The sequence below is a fragment of the Trichechus manatus genome, unplaced genomic scaffold (assembly GCF_000243295.1).
Source record: "Trichechus manatus latirostris isolate Lorelei unplaced genomic scaffold, TriManLat1.0 scaffold00107, whole genome shotgun sequence".
In the NCBI taxonomy this organism is placed as follows: Eukaryota; Metazoa; Chordata; class Mammalia; order Sirenia; family Trichechidae; genus Trichechus; species Trichechus manatus.
The window spans coordinates 8,867,247-8,879,326 of record NW_004444043.1 but is presented as its reverse complement, the minus strand read 5'-3'; the positions used below and the strand labels follow the sequence as shown (position 1 = coordinate 8,879,326).

Genomic DNA, 12,080 nt, shown 5'->3' with positions numbered 1-12,080 from the left:
TATTTAATATATAAGATATAAGATTAATATATAAGATTTGCTTATTTTTTTTTATTTAGCAGTTGTTTTTTTCCTATTTCATCTAATTAACTTTGTTTAATCATGTTCTAGTGAGTTAATCATTACAGATCAGCGTAATATGTTGTGCAAATTTTTAAAAACATGCTTTGGTCATGCATGTTGCGGAATAGGCTGGGTGTCACATGTGCTATTTGTCCTCAGCTGTTTCTATATTATACACATTAATAAGACCCTGCTCCAAGGCTAATCTTATATCATTAAAATGCCTTCCTAGGGAATTCTTCTTTGACTGAAAACAAAAAACAAAAAACTTAGTGGCAGCATTAATTAAAAATAAAAGACCATGACCTATTGTTGAATGCAGAATATCTTCTTAGAAGTGTGTGCCTTCATTATTGCAAACTCTCAGTAGTGACATAAAGATCTTTGTCCTGTACGGATGCAGTTACAGCCGGCAACAGAAGGCATATATCCACTCAGAACAAAAGAACATTTATCTTCACATTCTGTGGCTGATGGCGAGTGATAACATTTTTGCATATCCTAAAAACTTTTATGCAGATAATGATTCAAGGCAAAAAATGCTTTTACAATAATCTTCTTTGTGAATGGAATTTAAACTCTGGGCATGGGTTGCCTTTTCAGTATGCCTGTCAAATTCTGAATAATAACCTTTGACAGTGTGTGAGCAGAAACAACACCGGATGTTGTTTCCTCTACTCACAGCAACTTTGTCATCTTTGTTTTTTTATTTTTAATCTATACTCATTCACCTTAAAAAATAACAAAATTAATATTTATAAACAACTTACTACACTATGATTTTTAAGAAATAGTCTAATTTTCACCATGGGGGCTGTGGTGATCCAGTGGCAGAATTTTCACCTTCCATGCAGGCGACCTGTGTTCGATTTTCAGCTGATGCACTTCATTCACAGCTGCCTCTCATCTGTCAGTGGAGGTTTGTGTGTTGCTATGATGCTGATCAGGTTTCATCAGAACTTCCAGACTAAGATGAACTAGGGAGAAAGGCCTGGCAATCTACTTCCAAAAATCAGCTAAGGAAAACCTTATGGATGACAACGGTCCAATCCTCAGTTGATCACAGGGATGGCACAGGACTGGGCAGCATTTCCATCTGTTGTGCATAGGTTGCCATGAGTTGGGAGCCTACTTTATGGCAGTTAAAAAAATAACAGTTTTCACCATGGCGAGTTACACAGCTCTATCTCTGGGTGACTAACTAAACTTGTGATAAATGGGTATTAAAAAATTTATAAAACCTTAATATGCCTTTATAAAAACAGAATAAAACTGAACACAAGATGCTGCATGAGTTGTGGGATAAGCAGTAAACAGAAGACATACTCTAAGTCTTGGAAGTAATTGTAAAATCATCTGTCTTGGCATTGCCAAGGCAAATTGTATATTGAGAAATTTAGAGCATATCGATATAATACTTACAGAAATAGCTGAAATAGAAATGTTCAGTCTTTAAGCATTTTTTGAAAGATGCTTTGATACTGGGCAACTGTGCGAATAGTTCTGTATTTTTAACTAGTTAACTTGGTTATAATAACCAAACTGGTTTGTGCATGTGGAGATAGTTTACTAACAATTCAATTTATCAGAGAACGAAATGACCAAGCATACTCCAAGTCTACCAGTTGTGATACAGATTTATTTTGGTTGAAGTTATTTTGAATTGTGCTTACAAGCTCACAACTGATATGTTTTGCCAATCTTTGAAGGCAATGAAGCAGAGAAGCCTTAGCGTAACATTGTATTAGATGCTATAGTGGCATATCTTTAATAAATAATACCCATTTTGACAAGTTTATTGAAACAGGTTTTATTTACTGCACAAAAAATATGGTGATAAAAATAATGAAAGTAAAAACCAGTGACTAACCATTGTACCAGCAATTAAACAATTGCTGTATTTGTTTTTTCTTCCATAGTACAAATCCAAGTGGAGGAAGAAGAAGAAGATTCTGAGGAAAGCTCAAGTAAGTGGGGATGGGCCTGTGGGGCACAGTCTACAGATATATTTCCTGTGGCATAGAAGTGAATTCAAGGGATTAGTCTTTTTACTTTGTGGGGTGGGGTGGGGTGAGGGGGTGATATTTGATTGTCTCAGAAAAGAGATTAAGCTAAGTGAATGGAATCTCCGCTCTGATTCCATTCAATTGCCACACACACATACCACCCAATTCATAAGTTGCCCACAATCAAGTAGATGGTGGCCCAGAAAAATCTGGTTTTTAAATTCTCTCCTATACTGCCTGGAAAAGCCTTTGGTCCTAAAAGCTTTTCTGGAAGGCTGAATCTATATTATACTCCCAGATTGGCCATTTTGACTGAAATGACCAGGTGGTCCAATTAAAATAAATGAACTGATTCTTCTGTACTGAATTTATGGGTATTTTGACCAAATTGCTGCTTTTACTTTGTGTAGGCTCAGCTCAAGGAGCCCTGGTGGTACCTTGGTTAAAGTGCTCAGCTGCTAACCCAAAGGTCAGCAGTTTGAACCCACTAGCTGCTGTGCAGGAGGAAGATGTGGCAGTCTGCTTCAGTAAAGATTACAGCCTTGGAAACTCTATGGGGCAGTTCTACTCTGTCCTATAGGGTCGCTGTGAGTTGGAATCCACTTGACGGCAATGGGTTTGGTTTGGTTTTGGTTAGGCTCAGCTCAAGAGCCTAGATTGTGACCCTTTTTCAAGGCACCCAGTCTACTCTTAGACTAGAATATGAGAAAGATCATTATTTGAGCAAAAGCTCTGATTTCACCAAAACTGAAAGAAAGAGTAGGAGCTAAAGAAGAGTTCAATTAGAGGGTACATTGAGACTTCCAGTTTAATATCCTGAGCACAATTTTACAGCCAATGAATGTCCACTATGCCAATTGCTTTCATTATTTGTCTCCTAAATAAAACAGCCCAGATTCTCTCACAAATCCTGGGTGCCATTAGTCAAAGACTGAATTAAGCCAATTCCAAAAAGTAGTATTGTATGCAGAACTGATTTAGTAGTCAACCATAAAAAATGTTCATTTTTTTAGAATTTGAATATTTGGAAACCAGTTAAAGGATAGAAGACTGCGTTTTTGTTTCTAAACGGTAAAGATAAATTTAATGATACGCATTTCAACCATGGTTGTTGTGGTTAGTGCCACTGAGTTGATTTCAACTCATAGCGACCTCATGTGACAGCGTAGAACTGCCTCATAGCGTTTTCGTGGCTGTATTCTGTATAGAAACACATCACCAGGTCTTTCTTCCGCGGAGCTGCTGGGTGAGTTCTGACTGCCAACCTTTCAGCTAGCAGCTGAGCACTTAACCATTTGTGCCACCACGCAGGGCTCTATTCAACCATGGTAAAACTATGCAAATCCTAAAGGAAAGAGTTTAGTAGATTAGTCCTAATACAAGAAATAAGCATTCCTGAGTGGCATAAATGGTTACAACTTGACAACTAGCCAACATGATGGAGATTTGAACCTACATGGACCCGGAAGACAGGCCTGGTGGTCTGCTTTCAAAAAGTCACAGCCTTGAAAATCCTATGGAACAGTTTTACTCGTACACATGGGGTTGCCTTGAGTCAGCATCGACTCAACAACAACAATACAAAAAAATGCAGAATCTAAGTGGTTACTTGGAGTCCCTGTGTGGTGCAAACTGTTAATGCCTTCTGCTGCTAACCAAAAGGCTGGAGGTTCTAGTCCACTGAGAGTCACCTCAGAAGAAAGGCCTGGTGATCTACTTCTGAAAAGTCAGCCATTGAAAACCCTATAAAGTACAGTTCTACTTTGACACACATGGCGTTGCCATAAGTCTGAATCGACTCATAGGCAACTGGTTTTTGTAGTGGCTGCTTGACTTCTTGAGTTATGTGTGGGTGAAATTGTTTGTGAACTCCTGTCAGGCTCTTGTCTTCTTCATAATTAATGATTAATATGACTAATAAAGGCTGGATAAATTTTCAGAATGACAAAATTGGGTTCAAATAACATACAACATTTGACACAATATTTTACACATAGAAACTTGTTCTTGGTTTTGATGAGAGAGTATAGTTTTTAAAACTCGGAAAAGCTATCCTTTTGTTTCTCTCTCTGTCTTAAATTTAGAAATATAGGTAATAGTTAGATTTTAGATCTGAAATATCAATAAAAATGTTTCAAAAAGTAGCATTAAAAGATAATTTCTAAAAAAGGTAAAATCATGACTCTCATATGTTAAAAACAAACACATTTAACTCATTAATGAAGAAACTGGTGAGGTGTTACAAAGAGTTCAAAGGAAAATCCAAATAACAGAACCATTAATAGATCAGAAATATTGAAATGACTGTGTAAATACAGGCAAACTGGGTTTTTTTTTAAAGGTCAGACCCATTGACCACCACCAAACATAATTCATTTGCATGTCTATAGACAATAATTCTTTTGCTTCTGTGTCCAGTGATCTGGAAGTTGCACAATTATAAAATAGCTCCCAAAGAATCAAAATCAGAAAACACAGAAGGATATGCTACAGACAATTCATTGTTTTCCATTGAAGCTTAATTTTTTCCCTACAGTAGCTTCTATTTAAGAGGATAGTGATAACTGCGAGTAATGCTTGATTTTTTTTATGATAGTTTATTCTAAAGGACATGAGAAATTAAAAAAACAACAGACATGAAAGTGAAGTAGGAATGTATATTATAAACTCTGTGAAGGAGGGGACTGAATCATCTATTTTTTACCCAGAGGATTCCTAAGAAGTTATGGACATCTGAGGCGTTAATTGTTAGTTGCTCAGTAAAAATATAGTGCTGTCATTTCTCTAAGTTCCATGTTGTTTGTATTTAGAAATTACCCATTTCTATTCATAAGGATAGAATGATCAAGCCACTGTGCTTACCAACAATTTCATGTAAGGAGAGTGACAGGAAATATTTAGGAACGAGAAGAATATATTAGGAACCAAGAAGAAAGGTAATTTGAATTAGAGGAATCTTGAGGACTTAATGAATTTCTCCAAAATCCTAGTTTGTATCATTTCCTTGTCAGTCCCTCCTTTGTTCTAACACAGAAGTAGTAGTAAATGCATAGTGGTTAATCACTCCCTTATGTGTTGGAATTAGAAATCTCTAAACTTGGATTTGGTTTCAATAGTTGTCTTAGAGGTCCTGGGTATGACATAGAAGTGTAAGCCATCTAATTACCCAAGTAAATGAAGACTGGGATTACAAGGATTATTAAAATGTGGGGATCCACATTCCCCTGTTTGAGAGATGAACCACAAAGGAAATGAAAATCTAGACAAATTTATTCAAATGGCAGACTATGAAATATGTATGACATGCTGCATCTTATCGTGATATGGAGAATTGCTAGATTCTGGTTTCAGGTGGGTGACACTAGTAATTAAAAAGGAAAATGCATTTGGTAGCAGGAGAGAGCACTTCTGAGATTGCTTATTGACCCGTTATCTGCTGTGTTCAGGTGAAGAGGAAGAGAAACTACCCCGAAGAGAAAGCTTGAGACCAAAGAGGAAACGGACCAGAGATGTTATAAATGAGGATGACCCAGAACCTGAACCAGAAGATGAGGAAACAAGGAAGGCAAGAGAAAAGGAAAGGAGAAGGAGATTGAAGAGAGGAGCGTAAGTTAGTTCTGATATATACGTGAAGGTGGTTTTCATTCAAAGACCGTGACACTGAAAGAAGACCACTCGCTTTAGGCATTCTTTGGCCTTAAATTTGGTAATTAAAACTACTTTTGGAAAGGCAGGCTTAATTTGATGCCCCCACTTTACTCCAGTTAATTAAATATATTTTAATAATTAAAATAGAATTAACAACTATCTGTATCTATATCTGGAGTCCTGGCTGCACTGTGGTTAAGAGCTACGGCTCCTAATCAAAAGATTGGCAGTTCAAACCCACCAGCCGCTCCTAGGAAACCCTATGGGGCAGTTCTACTCTGTCCTCGAGGGTAGCTATGAGTCACCATCTACTCGATGGCAATGGGTTAGGTTTGGTATATCTCTATCTATGTCTATATCTATACCCATATCCATATCTATACACCTATACATACAAAACAAACTATAATAAATTCCTTTATGAAAAGTCGAAATTGTCACAGCTCATTAACATATTATGGTTAATTTAACTATTTTTAAAGTATCTAATTAATTATATGCATCGTTACCTAGGTTAAGTGGAATGTGCCTAAAAGATGAGCCCAAATCACTTACAGAGTAGGGGTTGGCGAACTATGGCCATATCCAGCCCAAGAGCTAAGAATGTTAATCATAATAAATAAATAAAGACAAATATGTAACAGAAGCCACATGTAGCCCTCAAAGCCTAAAATATTGTCTCTCTGCCCCTGCATAGAAAAAAAGTGTGCTAATGCCTGTTAAAAAGTATTGAGGTTGTCTTTTCCTTTTTAATACAACCCTGCATCTTTGAGTTCCACCAGGCCAACATTTTACTGAGCACCGACTTTGTGTAGAAATAATATATTAAATACTCCTTGGGGGGAAAATCCAGAAAAATAATTTTCTGGTCTTTGCTTTCTGGAAATATGCAGATACAGGCAGGTGGGAAAACTACGCATTTAAAATATAGCTAGTAAAAGAAAATACAGACCTTTTTAAAAAGGACTCAAGAGAACAGCAAACCTACTCTGCCACTTGAAAGTAAATAAGACCACGTGAATCACCACAAGGTAATGGGATTTCCTCCAAAACACTTCTAGGGCTTTAAATGAGGAGGCACTTTCCAATATATCCACCAAGATGACACATTCCCTTACTCAATAACTGTTATTTTCCACCTGTTAACCTGACTATGCTAGGCCCAAAATGGAGTTACTTAATGCTAAGCCCCACGTCAGCAAACCAAAACCTATGTTTATATTTCTTATAAATGCCTAAACTTCCCAGGAGCCCAAACCCAAGTCAATCAATTGATTCTCCCTGAAACGGAAACCTAAGCTAAATAATTAGAACTTGCCTTCTCAGTTTAAAACAATAAGAACTTTCCTACTCAGTATAACCTTGTTCAAAATTACCTCTTTATTCCAAATAAGGAAAGAAAATGCCTGCCAGCCATTCCAAAATTTGCTCAGTATATCTTCCTTTTTCTGTGAATCTGTGACTACAAAATCCTTTTGTTTTGTACCATTCTTCAAAATTCTTGCCTGACTTCCAGGCCAGATGCTCCGGGATTCGTGAATTGAAAAATAAAGTTTATGATTTGGTACACAAATTAGCGTTGTAGAAATTTTAATTTTTAACATTTCTTATAAATAATTGTGATTCAATAAAACTGTATGAAAATTTTGTCAGATAGAGGACCTTAGCATTAATAGACACTTGTCCTTTTTAGGAAAAAAAGAGTAACCCCACCTACTCTTTTTGCTTTATATTTTAGTTTATTTAATTTTTAAAAATTTCTCCCACATCTTATTCCTCCTCCTTCTTCTTCTTCTTTTTTTTTTAGCTCCTTCCCAAGCTCCTCCTCTTTCTTCTTTGAATATGTGGAAATTGCTTGCTTTAAATTTTGATTTTGGTATTTTTTTTTTTATTTGTGTCTTCTTTTCAAGTATCTTTAGCTTTGTTCCTTTCCAATAGAAAATGCAACACAATTTTAACTTCCAAGTATTATTATTATTGTTATCACTATCAACAAAAACCCATTGCCATTGAGTCGATTCCAGCTCACAGAGATTTTGTAGTAATATTTCCTATTAGCAAAGCTGATAATTGCTGACAGTAGCATTTCATTAAGAAAATATTACCAATAGAGGTTCCCAGGATATAGGCTGTGTTTCCGAATTTGCTTTTCCTCTCCATTTACACCACAGAAAGTTTGTTCTAAAAAAGGTATGTTGGGCAGGAATTCCTCTGTAGCCTTGATCTGCTTGTGGCTTTCCGGGTATTTCCTCAGCTTCCAGGAAGGAGGGCCCTGTGAATGAGCTGAGTCTTGACCCATGTCTGCCTGAGAAGGTCTTATTCCTGATATAGTGGCAGTGCTGGTCTCACTCACGCTCCTCCTGGTTCTGAGAAGCCCATGAGCAACCCGCCCCACCTCACTTAGTCAAGCTTGCTAAAGTCAACTTTGTCTCTATAGGTTTTGCAAATTATACTTTTACTGCCATAAATTATGCATATATTCTAAGTAGTGTCATAAATTATTTGTGTGATTGATAGTTCTGATCTCTAATTTAGGTCCATTTTCTGGTCTTCATTGTAAAGATAAGCATCTTTTTTTGGTGTGTGTGTGAAATATTAGAAAAAATGAGTGGGCAAATCAGGGCACATTTATTTAGGCTAATTAATTCAGGGTCTTTTTTTATATAAATGCTCAAGCAATGCCTCAGGGAATTTCCATTGCCCTGACAATACATTTGAAACCAACTAAAACCAAGGTTTTAATTATAAATATCTATGGAAAGGGTTAAAAAATACTGCCTTGTTAGACATTTTGGAGTATTTCTAATAGTATTACTGGCTTTTCCTGACCCAGTTTTAAGTGAATGCGTAATATGTTCAGAGCGGTGAGAAATTCAGCATAACATGCCTTCTTTTTCTTAACAACTGTTGTTTAAATAAATTAGACTTAAGATAGAAAGTCATTCTTGCATAGATTAGCCCTAAATCTTAGAAGATGAAGCATGCCTCTGCTGTGTCCTTTTATATGATTAACACTTTCTTTGAGCGTTTCCTAAAAAAGCAGATTACCTATATTGCTGATGAATGTAATATATTCATTACCTGCATATTTGAAGGTCACTTATCTGTCAAAAACTGTACGCTGTAGCACAGCATGATCCTCCTGCAGCAATCAACAATTAATAACAAAGACTTTAAAAATATACCAGTTTGGGATCATTTAGTGTAGAGGTAAATGTTTTTCCATTCCATAATAATCTTGGAAGTTACTGTTATATTTCAGTATACTGTGAGCACTGGATTTAGGATGATAACCCTGAGTCATCCAGAAAAGTTCTGTATTCAATAAATATATATCCAGCTCCACTTCTGTGGAAGATAATCTGTTAATTGCTTTGAGAGATTTACATAAGGATGCATGATTGCCTGCATTCTCCAGAAGTTCATAATGTGGTAAGGGAGAGATCACATATACACAAATTATTGTGAAACAAGACAGTATATATCTGTCAGAGAAGAGGTCTGGAGTCTTAGAGAAAACTATTCTCATAAGGATTATCAGAAAAGGGGTTAGTGAAGATACTTCATTTTATTTTTGAAGGAACCATAGAATTTAGATAAGCTAAACATATAAAGTACTGGGTTTAAGATAAAAGAAAAGTATGTAATTAGTCTTAGCAAGGTTCCCATTAAATGATTTTTAAACATAGGCATATAAAGAAATAAGCTTTAGTTACATGTTAAATCCACTTAATGGTAGATTATTCTTTCCTTCTTTAATGAAGTACTATTTTATATATAAGTCTTAATGGAAATTCAGTAATGTAAAGTTTTAAGACACTAACATGTAAAATATTGTGAGTTATTTTTGGCACTTGGGCAAGTTAAAGGGTTACAATGTCAATAAATTACATTACTAATCCTAAAGCTTGTTTGTTTGCTAATTGATTGCATTGTCAATAGTTTCTCAGCATCTATTTTCTTTTCTTTTTGATAGTTTCTGTGAAGATTTCAGTTAAACAATTATCTATATAATTTAATTTAGGTTTATGTCAGTCCCCCAAAGAAATAATTTCAATCATTTTTACTAAAACATATTTTCTTTCCTAAAACAGACCAACCCAAATATTACTCCAATTGGTAAATTAAAAGAAACAAACTGTGAATATAGATATAGTAAAAAAAAAACCTCCAGTATTTTATGTCATTTTTGGACAGCACCATAGGGTTTTATATAATAAACATAAAATCATTAAAACAGAAACAACTCAGTGGCAGTCAGAGTTGTATTTTCCATAGTTCTCTTGAACCAGGCATATTATTCTAAGCAAAATATTGGTTAAAAACAAAACAAACTTTCAAGAGGAAGTGTTATTGTAGAGGGTTAATATGAATTGCTTCAGTAATCATAACATGATTTAAAAACTATGGATGGGTACCAACACTCATATGTCAGTTGATTGTACTGTGGTGGCTTTTGTATTGCTGTGATGCTGGAAGCTATGCCACCCGTATTTCAAATACCAGCAGGGTCACCCATGGTGGACAGGTTTCAGTGTCTAAAACGGACTAAAACAGACTAGGAAGAAGGACCAGGAGGTCTACTTCTGAAAAAAAATTGGCCGATGAAAACCTTATGAATAGCAATGGAACATTGTCTGATATAGTGCCAGAAGATGAGCCCTTCGGGTTGGAAGGCACTCAAAAGACAACTGGGGAGGGGCTTCCTGCTCAAGGTAGAGTCGACCTTAATGATGTGGATGGAGTAAAGCTTTGGGGACCTTCATTTGCTGATGTGGCATGACTCAAAATGAGAAGAAATAGCTGCAAACATCCATTAATAATCAGAATATGGAAGGTACAAAATATGAATCTAGGAAAATTGGAAGTCATCAAAAATGAAATGGAACACATAAACATTGACATCCTAGGCATCAGTGAGCTAAAATGGACGAATATTGGTAATTTGAATAATACAATCATATGGTCTACTGTGCAGAGAGTGACAAATTGAAGAGGAATGGTGTTATATTCATCAACAAAAAGAACATTTCAAGATCTATCCTGAATTACAACCTTGTCAGTGATGGAAGACCAGTTAATACGACCATTACTCAAATTTATACACCAACCACTAAAGGCAAAGATGAAGAAACTGAAGATTTTTACCAACTTCTGCAGTCTGAAATTGATCAAACATGCAATCAAAATTGATAATTATTGGTGATTGGAGTGCAGAAGTTAGAAATAAAGAAGGATCAGTGGTTGGAAAATATGGCCTTGGTGACAGAAATGATAGAAATGACTTCAGAGATCGCCTGATAGAATTTTACAAGAACAATGGCTTATTCATTGCAAATACCTTTTTTTCGACAACATAAACGATGACTATAAAAGTGGACCTCACCAGTTAGAATAAATAGGCATCAAATTGACTACATTTAGGGAAAAAGAAGATGAAAAAGCTCAGTATCATCAGTCAGAGTAAGGTTGGGGGCTGACTGCAGAACGGATCATCAATTGCTCATATACAGGTTCATGTTGAAGCTGAAGAAAATTAAAACAAGTCCACGAGAACCAAAGTATGACCTTGAATATACCCCACCTGAATTTAGAGACCATCTCAAGAATGGCTATAACGTATTGAACACTAATGACTGAAGACCAGAAGAGTTGTGGGATGACATCAAAGACATCATACATGAAGAAAGCAAAAGGTCATTAAAAATACAGGAAATAAAGACAAAATCAAAACGGATGTCAGAAGAGAGTCTGAAATTTGTTCTTGAATGTGGACTAGCTAAAGCGAAAAGAAGAAATGATGATGTAAAAGAGCTGAACAGAAGATTTCAAAAGGGTGGCTTGAGAAGACAGAGTAAAGTATTATAATGAAATATGCAAAGATCTGGAGTTAGAAAACCAAAAGGGAAGAACACATTTGCCATTCCTCAAACTGAAAGAACTCAAGAAAGAATTCAGTCCTTGGTTGCCATTCTGAAGGATTCTTTGGGAAAAATATTTAATGACATGGGAAGCATTAAAAGAAGATTGAAGGAATATGCAGAGTCACTATACCAAAAGAATTGGTTGACGTTCAACCATTTCAGGAGGTAGCATATGATGAAGAACCAATGGTATTGAAGGAAAAGGTCAAAGCTGCACTGAAGGCACTGGTGAGAAACAAGGCTCCAGGATTTGACAGAATACCAACTGATACGTTTCAACAAATGGATGCAGCGCTGGAGGTGCTCACTCGTGTATGCCAAGAAATTTGGAAGACAGCCACCTGGCCAACCAACTGGAAGAGATCCATATTTGTGCCGATTCCAAAGAAAGGTGATCCAACAGAATGAGGAAATTATCTGAACAATATCATTAATATCA

General features: G+C 35.9%; 1 protein-coding gene across 1 annotated transcript in view; it reads left to right on the top strand.

The window, feature by feature from the left end:
* The first annotated feature begins 870 nt into the window (after positions 1-870).
* The window catches only part of TMC1 (transmembrane channel like 1), a 126,098-nt gene continuing 114,888 nt past the window's right edge, over positions 871-12,080 (top strand). Inside the window, exons 1-3 of the mRNA XM_012557529.1 lie at positions 871-982; positions 1,983-2,030; positions 5,516-5,675. Coding sequence (XP_012412983.1) covers positions 871-982; positions 1,983-2,030; positions 5,516-5,675 — 320 coding nt within the window. The remainder of the gene's footprint in view (positions 983-1,982; positions 2,031-5,515; positions 5,676-12,080) is intronic.